The sequence below is a fragment of the Crotalus tigris genome, unplaced genomic scaffold (genome assembly GCF_016545835.1).
Source record: "Crotalus tigris isolate CLP2741 ecotype Arizona unplaced genomic scaffold, ASM1654583v1 scf7180000017828.1554129, whole genome shotgun sequence".
Lineage (NCBI taxonomy): Eukaryota > Metazoa > Chordata > Lepidosauria > Squamata > Viperidae > Crotalus > Crotalus tigris.
The window spans coordinates 79,609-98,522 of record NW_024096658.1 but is presented as its reverse complement, the minus strand read 5'-3'; the positions used below and the strand labels follow the sequence as shown (position 1 = coordinate 98,522).

Below are 18,914 nucleotides of genomic sequence, written 5' to 3'. Positions count from 1 at the left end.
CATATATTTTGATCTTCATAAGATTAATTCACCGCTTCTGTTAGTATAAGGGTGGGGCGGAAATCCCCCTCCCTGCCTTTCGGAGGTATTTTGTTTCTTGGGGATCTTTTCCAGGAAATTAAATGTAAAATAGAAAAGAGAAGATCAAATTCCTCGCCCAGTTTCAAGCACACTGTTCACAGTTGTGTTGGTTAGTGCTTTTGGACTTCGGTTGCTATAGCTTGGGCTGGTTGATGCAATATGGCCAGTCTTTCTCCTGTCGGGTTAGAAGGCTTTTCCCAAGTTGAACGGAACGGCGGCTTGAACGGAACGGTTTCTTTGTCGCCTCTCCGGGGTGACTTAGACCCATTTAGGGTCCCCTGGCAGGGCGAAATTAGCCATGGGGGTGCAGACAATTCTCAAGCCCGCAACCGGCCACTACTGCGCAAAACCGGAAGTCCCAAGCATCTGAATTTTATCATGACCATGGGGGTGCTGTAACACTTGTAAGTGTGAAAAACGGTCATAAGTCACTTTTTCCAGTGCTGTTGTAACTTCGAATAGTCACTGAGTGAACTATTGTAAGTTGACGACTACCACCTGCATGCTTGTATGTCCTAAATGCCCCCTTAAAAATAAGTCAACAATATAAACTCCCAGCATTTAAAAATGGAGAAGAAACAACAGTATGATAATTGTCATCCCAATTCTAGATAATTGCAATAGAATGGTCCTTTTTTTGAACTGTAGTTTGACCAAACCTGCACTGACAACACAAGATCTTAATATGGCAGAGTTGTTACGACCATGTTCCTTCAAAAGAAGTAAACACTTACCTAGAAACGTGCAGTATCAGCAACAAGTAGAAGACAAAAAAGAGGTTGTGGGTATACCAAAATATGTCATAATCTGAAACCCTGCAAAGACCAAAAGAATAGATAAATTACCGGGCAGTCAAAGAGTTTTCCATTGTTATGTGCTTAGTGCCGAGTAGGCCGAAACTTAATTACTCAAACCTGGACTTATTCCAGAGAAGGTTTTTTTTTTCCTTCTAAAAAGGGTGTTTTAAAGAAAATACACAATTTTTTACCCCCAGAGTATTTTGTGAAAAAGAGAAGATTTTCTTAAAAAAATAAATAAAGGGTAAGGCAAAGAGAAAAAACGAGAGAGAAATGACAGCGCTTTTTCAAACACTTAATTGGATGTTAACACAGAAACATGTCAAGGTCTGTCCTCCATCATTTTAGAGTGCAGGATAAGGAATAATGGATATAAGAATAATGGATTTCAGTTACAGGAAGGAAGACACCGAATGAAACTTAGAAGACATTTCTTAACAGTAAGAGCCATTTGACAAGGCAATCAATTATCTTGAGAAATGGTGAAGTTCTCTTTCAATTACAATGTGGAAAGTTATATTTCGGGAACGGTTTAATTTTGGATTCCTGTACTAAGCAAGTGGTTGGACTTGATCATTTCAAGGACCGGATCCAACATTATGACCAATATTTGTACTCATGCTTAGAACATAGAATAGAATTGGAAGGGACCTTGGAGGTCTTCTAGTCCAATCCAGACCCTATACCATTTCAGACAAATTATTGTCCAGTCTCTTTTTGAAAGCCTCCAGTGATGAACTTCTGAAAGCAAGTTGTTCCATTGGTTGATTGCTCTCAAACAAAACTAAAAAAAAAACCAAAACATTAAAAATGTGTGTTAAAAACAACAAAAGACAAAAACACACACTATTGCAACAATAACAGCTTTCCTCCTTGCGAAGCAGGTCCAAAATTTGTAAGCTTCTGCATCTATTTCCAACCCAACTGACCTGTAATATATTGCATATATGAAATAAAAAATAGTCAGCAGGTTAATTAATTAGTTGATGTAAGATGATGAGAAATAGAATATATTCAAATAGATAAGATGTGTATCCTGAACATTAGATTTTGTGATGAATTCGGATAAAGGGAACTGTAGTTATTTAAAACTTGGAAAATATAAACATTAAATGTTAAATTTAAATATTAATGGGAAATTAAAAATTGGGAAAAACCAATCAGGACATTGATAGTCTATAAAGATTGAATGTTAAAATAACTAGGATGTGTATAAACTAAAAATTATTGATAAATGTAAGAAATTTATTTTTATTTAATTGATATAATAAGAATTGTATTAGTTTAAACATGAGACAGTAAACACTAAGGGGAAAAGAGAGGAAATATTTAATGTAATAGTTTGAAACTTGTACTAAAGATATTTGTAAGTTATTGAATTATCGATTAACTCAGCCGCCACGTTGCTTTTTAAATATTTAAATGTAAAACTAGAAAATCAATAAACTTTTTTTTAAAAAAGAAATAAAAAATAGTCAACAGGTTAAACAACAGCAAAGCTGAAGTTCAAGGCACTCTGTTAACAATCTGTTATTGTAATGTCTGTATTGAATTGCAGGGGTCCCCAACTCCCGGTCCGAAATCCAGTGCCAGGATTCAGTCTGTTCAGAAATGAGCTGCAGAAGTGGTGTGTGCACCCTGCATTGTGTGAAAGCAGTGTACAAATACATGTGAAACCATCTTCTCCACACATACCCTCCCCCCGCCGCACACAGCTGCCACCTCAGTCAGTCCACTGTTGTATCGTTTTCCTTTTGTTTGCTGCTTTTCACATCTTTTTTCCTCATCCTTGTCAGGCAATATTTGCATAGGCAATATTTTACCTCAGTGTTTACCATCCTTGGCTATTGGAAGATGTGTGTACTTCAACTCCCAGAATTCCCTAGCCAGCAGTGCTGGCTAAGCATTCTGGGAGTTGAAGTCCACACATGTTCAAGTGGCCAAGAAAGGGAAACGCTGTTTTTTTTTTCCCCATGTTTGAACCAAACCCATGAAGAGTTAAACCAAGGCTTGATATTGTGGTCAGATGGAATCTCACCTAATGGCATAAGTGGATGCAGTAGACATTAGGAACAAGACCAGCACCATAAGGACACCGGTTAATCCAGGAACTAAAAGAAAAGCACACACAATAATTATAAATTGTATTTTAAAAAATGGGCATTTCCTTTGGCACTACTATAAAAAATTACAGTGGTTATAACCAGATGTTTTAGACCAGGAACAGTTAGCCCTCTTTGATTTTAATGGATTTATTTGAAATATTACTACTTCTGGGTACACTTTTAAACATCCCGTCCATCTGAGCAGGAGAGAAAAGGGGATGAATGCTAGATTGATGAAAGGAAAATTAATTACAGGTAGTCCTTGATTTACGACATTTGAGCCCAAACATTCTGTAGCTAAGCGAGACAGTGAATTGAGTTTTGTCCCATTTTACAACCTTTCTTGCCACCGTTGTTAAGTGAATCTCTGCAGTTGTTAAGTTAGTAAGACGGTTGTTAAGCGAACCTGGTTTTCCCATGGACTTCGCTAGTCAGAAGGTCATAAAAGATGATGACATGATCCCGGGACTCTGCAACTGTCATAAATACATGCCAGTTGCCAAGCATCCCAAATTTTGATCACGTGACCCCAGGAATGCTTCAACAGCTGCAAATGTGGGGAAAAAAGGTCATAAGTCACTTTTTTCAGTGCCGTCATAACTTCGAACAGTCACTAAACGAATGGTTATAAATTGAGGACAACTTGTACATCCCACTAACCGTAACAGGACTTGGAGATTTCTTGCAGCTAACTGGTTCCATTGATTTCAAAGAGATTTCGGCTGTTTGGGGTGAATCAATGACCCTGACATCAATGGGATGTAACCATTTCCATCTCAGGTTCTTTTGAATCCCAGAGTCTTTTGGAATACAAGTAATCATTTAGCAACCACAATCGAGACTGGCAGCTCCATCAATAAATGTTTCAGTCAACTAAGCAGAAGATCACATGACCCCCAATAGGCTTATGAAACCACTTCCTCTTTGGTCAATAAATGAGATGCGATTATGTCTTGCCATTTTATTTCCACATTTTCTGTTAACTCTGTAGGAAGCCGATAGTGGAGCATCTGGATGGTAATCATGTGACTTGGGATGCTGCAACAGGCTGCAAAGCATTGCAACATTCTGGTTGTTAAGTGGATCTGGCTTCCCCCATTGGCTTTGCTTGTCAGAAGGTCACAAAAGGGGGTCACTTGACCCTGGGACACTGCAACCTTCATAACTATGAGTCAGTTGCCAAGCGTCCAAATTTTGATCATGTGACCAGGGGGAGGTTGCAATGGTCATAAGTGGGAAAATCTATCATAAGTCACTTTTTTCAGGGTTGTTGTAAATTTGAACAGTCACTAAACAAATGGTTATAAGTCAAGGACTAGCTGTATGGTCCATCCAAAACAGCCAAAGCAATGCTTTGTTTTGTAGCATTCTAGTTCTCCCTTTATTTATTTCTGTATTAAAATAATCTTTAAAAGTGAGGGGGGAGTGTTAGCCTCTGGGCAGATTGGTACAACCCACCCATTTTTTCAATATGTTTCCTGATGGTAATTTTTTTAGTTTAATTCTATTAATCAATGATTGCAGCTCTGGGCATATTTATTTAGCTTCAAAGCAGTGGAACAAATTCAAAATGCATTACATATGGAATCAGGGAGTCCAAGAAGGGGACAGTGTTGGCTAGGTTTTAGGAAAGCTAGAATTTTCTTAGTTTATTTTCATTTAAAAATATTTGAATCTCTTGTCTCGGGACATTTTTTTTTTTGAAATGCACAAATTATTGCATGCATCTCACACACAAACGCACACACAAAGACACAGCCAGACGGCCCTGAGGATGAATGACAGTGCTGGTATTAAGAGCCCAATTTTGTTTCTGTTTTTCAAAGCACTGTCCAGAGATTTTATTGCATAATTCAACAAAGCTTCTTCTGAGTTACCTGTTGCAAAAAGGAATTTCCTGGGATCCTAGAAAACAGAGACAGACACAAACAGTATGAATGATTTAGCAAAGCAGGAATAAGTCCATCAGCATTCTGATCCAGAGGCATGTTTCTGGAGATGAAATGTTGAGCATTTAAACAAGCTGTCTAAATCATACAATATCTCTTATCTGAACCTTTTTCAAACGTTGCCCCAAAATTGCAGGGGACAGAGTAGACATATCCTAGGCCAGGGGTAGGCAACCCAAAACACTCAAAGAGCCACTTGGACCCGTTTCCCACCAAAAACAAAACACTGGGAGCCGCAAAACCCTTTTGATATCTAAAATGAAGATAACACTGCATATATCCTTTTTTACCTTTATTATAGGTGTGTGTATGTGTATGTGTATGTGTGTATATGTGTATATGTGTATATATATATATACACACACACACAAACACACACACAGACACACACACACATATATGCACATTAAAAATAAAAGTAAAAATATGACTCTTGGGAATATCCATACTATTAAAACAATGATCACCAAGAGAATGCTTTAAGAGAATAAAATTACATACACACACAGGTAAAAAAAGGATATATGCAGTGTTATCTTCATTTTAGATGTCAAAAGGGTCTCTCTCTCCCTCCCTCTCTATCTGCCCTTGGTCTGCCACTCCTCTTCCCCCACTCACTCTCTCTCCCTCTCTCTCTCTTTCTCTCTCTCTCTTTCTCCCCCCCCTCCTATCTGCTGCTCACCTGGCAAGCTTCAAGCTGTTGTCCAACAACCTCCGGGGAGGCAACCTCGTCTCTTTTATGACTCATGGACTTCAACTCCCAGAATTCCTGAGTCAGCCTAGCTGGGCTAGCTAGCTCTCTCCTGCCCTTCCTGCTTCCTGCTTCCTTCAGAGACGCAGCAAAGGGAGGAGCTCCGCCCAGAAAACTTTTCAGCTCCTCGGAGAACACTGTGAGTGCACTCTCTTTTACACATACACACACACACACGCGCGCGCGCGCGCGCACGCACACACACACACACACACAAAAAAAAAACACACACACACACCCCCAGACACACACACACACACACACAGAGAGAGAGAGAGAGAGAGAGAAGCAGGGAAGTGCAATTGCCTCTCTCTGTCTCTGTCTCTCTCTGCAAAGGCAGAGGAGGCTGGGAGCCGCAGGGGAAGGCTCAAAGAGCCGCATGCGGCTCCGGAGCCGCAGGTTGCCGACCTGTGTCCTAGGCAATTAAGTGAAAATGGAAGAGGAACTCTAAAAAGAAAATTTGGATCCCCTAAATATGTATCCAAACTAGAATACATTTGTGCATGTTTTGTTTTGTTTTGGAATGACGACGAGGTTCTCCACATAAGCAAAAATATTAAAAAATGTAATTTAAAGTCAAGGTGTGCACCCATGATATGTACATTTAGGGAACATTGCCTAGGCCAGACATGTCAAACACAAGGCCTGGGGGCCGGATGCGGCCCACGAAGTGGTTTCATGTGGCCCGCGAAGCCATCCTGGAAGCAATGAGGGAGCGGCCCCCACTGTCTTGGTCCTGGCCCAGGCCGGACGGCCGGGAGCCAATGTACAATTTTGTGGTGGCCATCTATACTGAAACGCATTCAGTCTCCCTCTGACTTTGCCCTGGTACCCATCATGAACAACCTGGCTAAGGAGAGCAAGCACAGCAGAAGCAGCCTTGAGGAGGAGGTAAGTGCAGCTGGGCACCCCTTTGGGGAAGTGGGGCTGGGCTTAGTGCTATGGGTGCTCAAGGGCCAAGCTGAGCATTTGACCTCTGCTGCCCAGGGCTCCAGGCAGCCCGCACCACCATCCAGCCCCCCCCCCACATGGCCTGAGAGGAACAGTGAGGCTCCTCCAGTGGACCATGCTTTGGCACTTGCCCTGGTCCCACCCCTTTCTGCCAGAGACCCTCACATCTGTCCCACTCCTGTCTAGGCCCCGAGGCATCCTTGATGCGAAGATGTAGAGCTGGCCATGCCACCCAGCAGGCCACATCCACTCCCTCCATGCCCACCGAGTAGGCCGCACCCACCCTGGCCACACCCACCCGGCCCTCAATGAAATTGAGTTTGACACCCCTGGTCTAGTCTTTAAACTGGTATTGTAAGGATTTGCCGATGAGAAGCCTTGTTATCTGAAAGTGCCCTCTAAAAAAAAGGCAATACTGAGAATAATGTTTATCCTGAGAATAAGACTCACAACTGGGCAACCCGCTATTAGAAGTGAACACCTCATCTTTCTCCCTGACCTTCCTGGAAGTCTTCTCCAAGTCAGTGTCCCCCAGAAGAATGGATACTAGAGCTCCTCAATGTCTAATAAATATGGTATTTGTTGAGAATCCTGGCAGTTTAGCTCCAAGTTATCTGGATAGTAGAAGCTTACTACAGGCCTCTCACTGCCTGGCTGCCAAAGGTCAGCCAAGAAACAACAATTTTTAAGGAAGAAATCAAATATTGGCCTTCTCACTTCACCACGGTAGCTGGCTGCATTGAGTGCGAGGAACTCTTCGCTGTAATTCATAGAGAAGTTCAAAGCGTTCACCAAGTGGGCGGCAACATGGATCACTAAAACAGAACAAAAAGCTCATTTCACCAAAATACAAAGTGAAGATCTTTTCTAGCAAAAAAAACCCTGCCCCTAGGAACAAATGGGATTCCCTTAATGACTGCAGAGTTTGCTTATTGCATTGCACTCACTTGACAAAAAGAGGTAGTAAAATCAGATCTGGTCACATAGATGCCTTGAATTATAATCATTATGACTTAACGATGGAAATTGCCAGACCATTGCGGTCGTAAGTCAAGGACTACTGAAGTAGAAAAAGCAGCCTTTTCAAAGAAGGTCCTGATTTGTCCAAGCATGGATTCCCAGATAGCCATGTTATTCTTTCTTCAACGTAAGCCACTTTATAGTATTGCTTTTCCAAAAAGCATCACTACAGTTTCATTCTGTACTGAATGAAACTCTTACTGAATCCCAGAGCCTGTAAGCAGTCCCCATTCCCTCTTCAGTGCATTAATACGGTGCTGTTTTGTGAAAGTTGCTATTGTGTTTCAAACCAAGGTTTGAACTGGACTGATACTTGCAGGACAAGAATCCTTGGTAAGGCCACACTTGGAATACTGCATCCAGTTTTGGTCACCACAATGTAAAAAAGATGCTGAGACTCTAGAAAGAGTACAGAGAAGAGCAACAAAGATGATCAGGGGACTGGAGGCTAAAACATATAAGGAACGGTTGCCAGAATTGGGTATGTCTAGTTTAATGAAGAGAAGGATGAGGGGGGACATGATAGCAGTGGTCCAATATCTCAGGGGCTGCCACAAAGAAGAGGGAGTCAAGCTATTCTCCAAAGCACTTGAAGGCATGGCAAGAAGCAACAGATGGAAACTAACGAAGGAGAGAAGCAACCTGGAAGTAAGGAGAAACTTCCTGACTTTTGGAACAATTAACCAGTGGAACAACCTGCCTCCAGAAATGGTGAATGCTCCAACACTGGACGTTTTTAAGAAGAGACTGGATAGCCATTTGCTTGAAATGGTATATTGTCTCCTGCCTGAGCAGGGGGTTGGACCAGATGACCTCCAAGGCCCCTTCCAACATTATTATTTTGATGTTGTTGTTGCTGTTGTTAAGCAATGGATGGAAATTAATCAAGGAAAGACCCAACCTAGAACTAAGGAAAAATTTCCTGACAGTGAGAACAATTAATGAGTAGAATGAGTTGTGGGTGCCCCATCACTGGAGATTTTTAAGAAGAGATTAGACAACCATTTGTCTGAAATGGTATAGGGTTTCCTGCTTGAGCAGGGGGTTGGACTAGAAGACCTCCAAGGTCCCTCCCAACTCTGTTTTTCTGTTATTTTTAGTCACATTCCTTGCCCCCCCCTCTCTCTCTATCCCTCTCTCTCTCTCTCTCTCTCTCTCTCTCTCTCTCTTTTACCCTTTGGAGTAATCCAGTTGATTTTCAGGACTCCATTTGAAATCCTATTTTTGCAAGCATTTGCCTTGACCTTTCAAAGGGTCTTCACACAGTTTTGTGTGAAATGTACCGAGGGCCCAATTAATTCTGGATATCTTTCTCTTTGCCTGTTTCTAGGTGGCCTGGTACTCAAGGGTATTTTAACTGAATATCCCTGTTCAGTTAAAACTGGAAAGCTAGAGAACAGGGGACAACCTGTGTGTACTGAGTTTTCAAGTAAGGTCTTTGGGGTCCCTATTAGTCAGAAACTGGGATTATTGTATAAATGTTTCTTTTCGTTGTAATCATCTAAATTCACCTCTTCTTATCTAAAATGACACACTATATTTTTGTGCATCTAAAACTCTCCAAAAAGCAAATTACAAACATCTGCTAGCTATTTCTATGGTTCCTACCTTTAAAGTAACTATTAATTCTTCCATTTTCATCTCTCTTTTAATATCAAGCTTACAACATTTGGGTAATATGCATTTTGTAATATTCTGAACAGCTATTGTTCAGATGGATTTCCCCTTTTTCAAAGCACAATGAATAGCCTAGAATAGTCCCTGCTGAATTTCAGGAAAATATTCTTTCCTTGATGTGTTCCAACAGATCAGGGGTTCCCAACCGGGGGGGTACAAGCACCCCCTGGGGGTACGAGCCTGGGGTTTATAAAATCTGACCCCTGGATGAATGTTACTGTATTGTTTGTCTTTTAAGTTATATTGTGTTTTTATTGTTAGCTGCCCAGAGTCCTGCGGGAGTGGGGCGGTCTATAAATCTTAATAAATAAATAAAATAAATAAATAAAATCCCAAGGGGTGGAAAAACCTGGATTTAGAAGTTTCAAAATTATCGTGTATATGCATAATTCGTTTTGAACTTTTGTAAGGGTGTGCAAGAATATATCAGAAGCGTTACAGGGGTGCGGAGTATAGAAAAGGTTGGGAACCACTGCAATGGATGGACATTTCAATGTTCATGTGAATGAGGTTTGATAGCAAAAAGAAGACTTCAGTAATGATTACTTAATCTTTTTGAAAGGATGGATGGATGATGTGCCAAAAAAGACGTTGAGACTATAGGAAAGAATGCAGAGAAGAACAACAAAGATGATTACGGGTCTGCAGGCTAAAACGTATGATGAACAGTGCAGGAATTGGGTATGTCTAGTCTAACAAAGAGAAGGACTAGGGGTAACATGATATTCCAATATTTGAGAGGCTGCCACAAAGTACGGGGGGGGGGGGGCAACCTATTTTCCAAAGCACCGACAGCAAGACAAGAAGTAACAGATTGAAACTTGTCAAAGAACAATCCAATCTTGAACTAAGGAGAAACTTCCTGACAATGAGAACAATTGATCAGTGGAACGGCTTGCTTCCAGAAGTTGTGGATGCTCCAACACTGGATTTTTTTAAGAAGAGGTTGGACAGTCATTTGTCCAGAATAGTATAGAGTCCCCTGCTTGGCCAAAGGATTGGACTAGAAGACCTCCAAGGTCCCTTCCAACTCTTTATTCTATATTTTGTTTTCTGCCATCAAGTCAGGGTCAGCTCTTAGCAACCACATAGTTCAGGGATCTTCTTCAAACTTGGCCCTTTTATGACTTGTGGATTTCAACTCCCAGAATACCTCAGCCAGCATGCCTGGGTGAGGAATATTCTGGGAGTTGAAGTCCACAAGTCATAAAAGTTTGAAGACCCCTGACATATATAGACCTATTCCACAATTATCTACCTTAACCTGGCCCTTCAATCTTCCATAGGGGCAACCATTGCTATTGCAATTGAATCTTATCTACCTTGATATCCATCATCCTCTTTCTCTCTTTATATCTACTGATTTGCTTTAAAGATTTAAAACCAAGAAATCTAGAACAGCACTTAGCACTTAGACTTATATACGGCTTCACAGTGCTTTACAGCACTCTCTAAGTCAGTGGTTCTCAACCTGTGGGTCGGGACCCCATTTAGGGTCGAACGACCATTTCACAGGGGTCGCCAAACAACGCAGTCTGCCATTTTTTTCCCCTTTTCCTTAGCTGTGCTACTCCCTTTTATTCTATTGGCTTTTGAAAGCCAATAGAATAGACTCTCTTGAATAGAGTCTAATTCTATTGGCTTTCAAAAGCCAATAGGAATTGTCCAGGCTGTCTCTGCCCTGCTGAGCCCGCCAAAAGTCCCGTTCTACCAACTGTGCTGCACCAGCTGAGTAGTCCTCAACTTACGACCGGTTGAGCAGTCCTCCACTTACGACCGGTTGGGGGTCGCGGCATTAAAAAGGTTGAGAACCACTGCTCTAAGTTCTTTGATGCTGGAGGAACAGACCTGAAAAGATGCATACAGTCAGTCCACAGGTCACATGGAAAGCCTTGCTCTTATCTAACAGCCTCCTAGCTTTTCGGCTGGGCAACTGCAAAAAAAAAAGAAAGAAAGAATGCAAAGCCACCTCTTAACAGTTTTTCCCCAAATGATTTCATTTGAGGTAACAATAAACACTGAGATATGTAAATAAAACACAGCACAAAGTTCTAGGGATCGCCCCATTTTAAGCAACAGACCGATCACATCAATTAAAAGCCAGCAAAATCCAAATTTATTTTATTTATTTATTTTTAAAATTTATAAGCCCCGGAGGACTCTGGGCAGCTAACAATAAAAACATCATTAAACATAACAAAACAAACAGTACAAGAACATTCATCCAGGGGTCAGATTTTATAAACCCCAGGCCTGCCGGAAAAGCCAGGTCTTAAGCAGCTTACGGAAAACCAATAGGGTGGGAGCGGTCCTAATCTCCGGGGGGAGCTGGTTCCAAGACGTGAGCGCCATCACAGAGAAGGCCTTCCTCTGCGGCCCCGCCAAATGGCACTGCTTGGCCGACGGGACCTGAAGGAGGCCCAGCCTGTGGGATCTAACTGGACGTATGGAACTATGAGGTAGTAGGCGGTCTCGCAAATAGCCTGGCCCTGAGCCATATAGGGCTTTAAAGGTAATAACCAACACCTTGAATTGGACCCGGAGACCAATAGGCAACCAGTGTAGCTCACGGAGGATAGGTGTAACAAGGGTGTATCGAGGAGCACCCACTATCACTCGCGCGGCTGCATTCTGGACCAACTGTAGTCTCCGAATACTTTTCAAGGGTAGCCCCATGTAGAGCGTGTTGCAGTAGTCCAGACGTGAGGTGACAAGGGCATGAGTGACTGTAAGGAGAGCCTCCCGGTCCAGGTAGGGTCGCAACTGGTGCAACAGGCGAACTTGTGCAAAAGTCCTCCCAGCCACAGCCGTCAATTGATGTTCCAATTTCAGCTGTGGATCAAGGAGGACACCCAAGTTGCGAACCCGCTCCGAAGGGGGTATATATTCCCCCGCAAGAGTCAACACTAGACAGTCGGCATGATCCTTGGGAGGCAACATCCAAAGCCACTCGGTCTTGTCAGGATTGAGCCTGAGTCTGTTAACCCCCATCCAGACCCTCACGGCTTCGAGGCAACGGCCCATCACATTGGCCACTTCACTGAGAGAGAGCTTGGGGAGGAGATATATAACTGGGTATCATCAGCATACTGATGAAACCTCACCCCGTGCTGTCTGATGGTCTCACCCAGCGGCTTCATATAAATGTTAAATAGGGGGGAGAGGACCGACCCCTGTGGCACACCGCATTCAAGGGGCCTCGGGGTTCTGCCCTCCCACCAATACCGATTGCGACCAGCCAGAGAGGTAGGAGGAGAACTACTGTAAAACGGTGCCTCCCACTCCCACCCCTTCAAGTCGTCACAAAAGGATACCATGATCGATGGTATCAAAAGCCGCTGAGAGGTCAAGTAGCACCAAGACAGAGGAATAACCCCTGTCTCGGGCCCGCCAGAGATCATCCATCAGCGCGACCAAAGCGGTTTCTGTGCTGAAGCCGGGCCTGAAGCCAGATTGAAAAGGGTCTAGATAATCTGCTTCATCCACAGACCATCGGAGCTGGAGCACCACCACTCTCTCTACAACCTTCCCCAAAAAGGGGAGATTAGAGACTGGACGGAAGTTATTTAAGTCAGCCAGGTCCAGGGTAGGCTTCTTGAGAAGGGGCCTCACAACCGCCTCCTTCAAGGATTGCAGAAAAGACCCCTCCCTCAACGAAGCGTTGATCAATACCTGGAGCCAGCCTCGTGTCACCTCCTTGGAGCTGAGACCAACCAGGAAGGAAAAATACAATAAAACCTACTTATTATATCTGTATACCACCATAATCCTAAAACAGTGAAGCCATTGCCACCTAAAACGCATTACAAACTGTCAGTCACAGCCACACCGCTCTATTATAGACTAACACAGGTAGTCCTTGACTTATAACGGTAATGGAGCTTGCCATTACATCAGTCATAAAGCGGCCCATCATGAGACTTATTCAATTTTACGATCTTTTTGTGGCAGTGGGGGGAGGGCAGCCATCAGAATGTCAGAACTGGATTGTAAGTAATTTGGGAGGGTCTGTCCTAACTCAGAATGGTTGCTAAGTGAGCAGTCATAAGCGAAGGACTACCTATACCCCTTATGCCAGGGGTCTTCAAACTTGGCCATTTTATGACTTGTGGACTTCAACTCACAGAATTCCTCAGCTGAGCACGCTGGCTGAGGAATTCTGGGAGTTGAAGTCCACAAGTCATGAAGGGCCATAGTTCCACCATGCTGGCTGAGGAATTCTGGGAGTTGAAGTCCACAAATCATAAAAGGGCCAAGTTTGAAGACCCCTGCCTTATGCTCTTACCGAAGACTTCTCTTACCTTCTGGGAGCCGCGAAGCAGCGCCAGGAGAACCCGACAGACGGGCAGCAGGACCAGGCTGCAGTTGAGATTAAGAACAGCAGCTGAGGCTCGGCTGAGGCACAACCCTAGCTGAACAGAAATGAAAAGGGGTTAGGATCCCAACCTCCAAAATATTCTGACCTAAAACAAACATGCTTTGGGATGGTACTGGCTGCTAATGGGTTCACTTTATGTCATTGTAATTATTTTTTTTATTGGATTTTTCTTAACTATGGATGTTTTCACATGTTAGTAAAGGTATTGTGGGAATGTCATATCACCAGGGATTCCCCAAGAAGGAAGTGTTGTGTATATCTGTCCGACAGAGAGAGACAAACAGTGAGCCAGTTTGGTCTAGGGCAGGGGTAGGCAACCTCGGCTCTTTTATGACTCGTGGACTTCAACTCCCAGAATTCCTGAGCCAGCCATGCTGAGGGGAAAGGGAGAGATTTCCAAGCTGAGCCATGGTGGCTCAGGAATTCTGGGAGTTGAAGTCCATAAGTCATAAAAGAGCCAAGGTTGCCTACCCCTGGACTAGGGGTTAAGGCATCTGTCTAGAAACCAGGAGACTGTGAGTTCTAGTCCAGGAAAAGGAAATCCAGTCCTTTTTCTGTCAGCTGAACTCACCCCACAGGGCTGTTGTTGTGAGGAAAATCGAAGGAGAAAGGAGTATTAGGTATGTTCACTGCCTCATGATACTTAAAAAGTAATAAAAGTGGAATAAAAATCAGGCAAATGATAGATGATAGATAGATAGATAGATAGATAGATAGATAGATAGATAGATAGATAGATAGATAGATAAAAAGATAGAGAGACAGACAGACAGACAGATGATAATAGATAGGTAGACAGATAGATGATGGATGATGATGGAGAGAGAGAAAGAGAGGGAGGGAAGGAAGGAGGGAGGGACAGAGAGAGAGAAATAATAAATACAACAGAGAGGTAGGCAGGAAGACAGATAGACAGAATTATGGGCTAGAGACAAAAAGAAAATCTAACTCCATGTTCTTGATTTTTCTCAGGGATGGGATTAAATTTACTTTTTTAAAAAAAATCTATCAGGATACACAAATCTGTGTCTGGTGTCCCAAGTCCTTTCAAAATTTGCTACCACATTTATTTATTTATTTATGAGACTTATATACTGCTTTAAGTGCAAGCACTCTCTAAGCGGTGTACACCAGTAAGCAATGTGTGTGTGTGTGTGTGTGTGTGTGTGTGTGTGTGTGTGTGTGTATGTGTATATATATATATATATATATATATATATTATATATATTATATATATGTTTTCTGAGGTTTTCGCGGGTATTTGTATGTAGGTCTTTGGTGTTCGGGTTTTCTCCCACGTAAAATTGGAAGTGTCTTGGCGACGTTTCGACGAAGTCCCATTCGTCATCTTCAGGCTGGTGCTTTCAGCTTCGTGCCTGAGGCACGAAGCTGAAAGCACCAGCCTGAAGATGACGAATGGGACTTCGTCGAAACGTCGCCAAGACACTTCCAATTTTACGTGGGAGAAAACCCGAACAACCAAAGACCTACATATATATATATATACACATTGCCCCCAACAATCTGGGTCTTCATTTTACCTACCCCGGAAGGATGGAAGGCTGAGTCAACCTTGAGCTGGTGAGATTTGAACCGCTGACCTGCTGAACACAGTCAGCTAAAGTGGCCTGCAGTACTGCACCCTAACTGCTGCGCCACCTCGGCTCAGTTTTCATTGTGAGGAAAAAGGAATGTGAAGAAAAGCACAAGGGGAATTGCAATTTTAATAAGCTCTCTTTGGTTTAATATTCACTGCATTTAACCAAGTGTAGTTCGTTAAGTGCATTTACTTTTAATTAATTTAAAGTTAAGCTAATTCAATCCCCCCTCATCTCAATGCTGCTTATTTGGGGGGAAAAACATCCAATCCTTCTCTGTCAGACCAAACGAACTCACTGGGCTGCTGTAATGGGGAAAATAGGAAGAGGAAAGCGCGTTTGGCATGTTCACTACCTTGAACTATTTGTGAAAATAATAAAGGTGGGATACAAACAAATGCATAAATTAGTTTCATCCAATTAATGACTGCATGTTTTGGTGGATAAATTTAATCTCCTAATGTCAGTTTTTAAGAGATAAATCAGGCACCACAAGGATCCCAGAAATGGTACTTTATTTTCATAGAGCAGTGGTCCCCAACCTTTGCAGCTTGGCAGTCTGGCTGGGGGGGGGAGGGGAACCGAACCATGTGAGAGGAGTGCCTATACATGCATGCAACTTTACTCATGCGAGTGGCAAGCCGGTGTGCACACGCATGCACACGCAGCTCAACTAGTTGCAGGCAGCTGGTCATTTGCATTCTTTTAGAGCAGTGGTTCTCAACCTTTTTAATGCCGCGACCCCCAACCGGTCCTAAGTCGAGGATACTCAACCGGTCGTAAGTCGAGGACTACTCAACTGGTGCAGCACCGTTTGCAGAATGGGACTTTTGGCAGGCTCAGCAGGACAGAGACAGCCTGGACAATTCCTATTGGCTTTTGAAAGCCAATAGAATTGGACTCTACTCAAGAGAGTCTATTCTATTGGCTTTCAAAAGCCAATAGAATAAAAGGAAGTAGCACAGCTAAGGAAAAGGGGGAAAAAATGGCAGGAAAAATGGCAGACTGCGTTGTTTGGCGACCCCCGTGAAATGGTCGTTCGACCCCAAATGGGGTCCCGACCCACAGGTTGAGAACCACTGTTTTAGAGAGTTGTTGATGCCTCCTGGAGATTTATCTGTGTCATCAGGGTCGCCCAAGTAAGGCAAATGGGTGTGGAGCCTTCTCTAAGTCCTCTAAAAGGCCTCAACAAGACTCTGAAAGAATGCAAATGACCAGCTGTCTGCAAGGAGTATAAATCCTTCCATTCTCCACCATCTGGTCAGAGCTGAAGAAGCTTCTTGGATGAGAAGCGAAACGTCTTGAAAGGAAAAACAAGAAAGTCCAGTTGCCTCCTGTAAAAGCATCTTTGGGATGTAAAAGCATCTTTGGGATAACTATGACCTGGATGACTGAGAATCTCCATAGACTTCCTAACCCTTGTGTAGCTAGAATCTCTTAGGTGGAAGGGATTTTTTTTTTTTTATGGTAAGTATGTTTGCAAAAGAAAAGGAGAAAAAAGTAGTGTTAATTGGCAGGTTGCCATCATTGCCTCCACCCTTGTGTTTAATGAAATCAAATATCTGAAGGCGGAGTTTTGTTACTACTCACTAATAACATGAGCCTTGCTCTTGATTTCCTAGCACTTACAACTGAACGTTTGAAGATCTCTATCAATATATTTTCTAAATAACTCCCTAGGGCAGTGATGGTGAACCTTTTAGAGACCGAGTGCCCAAACTGCAACACAAAACCCACTTATGCATCGTCGGGTGCCGGGTGGGTATGGCCCATTGGGTGGGTGTGGCCCATTGGGTGGGCCTGGCTGCAGTGGTAACAGCAGACTGGGTGGGACTAAAAAGTTCAATCAATCAATTCCAACTTTGCAAGATTTTTTTTTCCCCGTGAGAAGTTGAAATTGACTGATTGATGGAACCTTTTGTTTTTTGCACACGGCGGCAGAGGCCTAAAGCAAAAAGGTTTTATAAAACCCAGCTGAAGGCCTAGGACTGGGGCGACGGCGTGCGTGCCCACAGAGAGGGCTCTGAGTGCTGCCTCTGGCACCCGTGCCATAGGTTCGCCACCACTGCCGTAGGGGATTGTCTTCAATAGTCATATATACGTTACAACTGTTAGAAAAAAAAAAGGACTAGGAAGTACAGTTAGTCCTTGGCTTATGGCCACAACTGAGCCCAACATTTCTATCGCTAAGCGAGACAGCTGTAAAGTGAGTTTTGCCCCATTTTACAGCCTTTATTGTCACAGTTAAGAGAATTCCTGGAATTGTTAAATTAGTAACATGATTATTAAGTGAATCTGGCTTCCCCATGGACTTTACTTGCCCAAAGGTCGCAAAAAGGGATCACATGACCCCAGAAACACCGCAACGGACATAAATATAAACCAGTTGCCAACCATCCATATTTTGATCATGTGATCATGGGGAGGCTGCAATGGTTGTAAGGTGCAAAATCGTCGTAAATCATTTTTTTCAGTGTTGTTGTAACTCTGAACCATCACTAAATGAAGGGTTACAAATCAAGGACTACCTGTATCTTATAAATCAGAGGTCTCCAAGCTTTCTCAGCTGGCGGACCGCAGGGAAAGGGAGGGGGAAGCATTTTATGCACATGAGTGTGCACACACACAAACAGGGCCAAGAGCACGCACGACGCAAACAAGGTGGTGTTAGCGCTGTGACATCACTAGCACTGCCCCATTTTTGTCACGGTTTTTGCTGCACGCAGCCCTATTTTCACCGCATACCACCCCATTTTCACCACAGTGGCAGTGCTAGCGTGAGTGGGCGTGAGTGAGTGCACACATATGTACGCAATGGCCAGCCTATCCCACGGCCCAATGGCCAGGAGGTCATGGCCCATCAGTGGGCCGTGGCCCACAGATTGGTGACCCGTTATAAATAACTGCATATGGATTTCTCTTCAATGATCATATATACAGTACAGTGTTTAAAAAATGGACCAGGAAGTGCTGAAAACCTGGAGAGCAAGCAGCACAATACTAGATAAAACATAATTATCCTCTTTTTATGAACATAAATTTCCAGATACTGCAGTTTAGATTGCACTTATTAATCCTAGCATGTATCTTTAAAAAAAAGACATTTTATCTCACTATCGCTGTAAAATATGAGGAATTATTATTTTTTTTGAACATCACGAATCTCTGAAATATTTGAGATCAAAATAGTGGGGAACTCATTCTTGGACACGTGCCTCACACAGGAGGGAATTTTTGCAATCTGATCCCAGCAGCATTTGTTCAGACACACACTGGCTGAATTTACACACTACCCTAAGGCGCACTGTAATTTGTTTGGCTTCAGTTTAATAAATCATATCAACTTAATCTTTTTTGTGCTTTATAATCCAGGGGGTTAGCTCACTATGTGATTCCAGCGAATTGTTCCCAAAACAACCAACCATATTTTAAAGAAACTGTAACTTAGTACAATATGTGAATCCAGCCACTGAGCTCTGTACGACTTATTCCAAAGTTTATATAGATAGAAAGACAGAGTGGAGTGGAGTGGAGTGGAATAGAATAGAATAGAATAGAATAGAATAGAATAGAATAGAATAGAATAGAATAGAATAGAATAGAATA

The 18,914-nt window shown here is 42.8% G+C and overlaps 1 protein-coding gene across 1 annotated transcript in view; it reads right to left on the bottom strand.

The window, feature by feature from the left end:
• NOX4 (NADPH oxidase 4) overlaps positions 1-18,914 on the bottom strand; it is a 118,253-nt gene that overhangs the window by 88,233 nt on the left and 11,106 nt on the right. Inside the window, exons 3-8 of the mRNA XM_039342950.1 lie at positions 13,633-13,743; positions 11,180-11,264; positions 7,352-7,449; positions 4,861-4,888; positions 2,917-2,989; positions 816-896 (exon numbers count right to left, since the gene is read on the bottom strand). Of these exons, the coding sequence (XP_039198884.1) occupies positions 816-896; positions 2,917-2,989; positions 4,861-4,888; positions 7,352-7,449; positions 11,180-11,264; positions 13,633-13,743 (476 nt within the window). The remainder of the gene's footprint in view (positions 1-815; positions 897-2,916; positions 2,990-4,860; positions 4,889-7,351; positions 7,450-11,179; positions 11,265-13,632; positions 13,744-18,914) is intronic.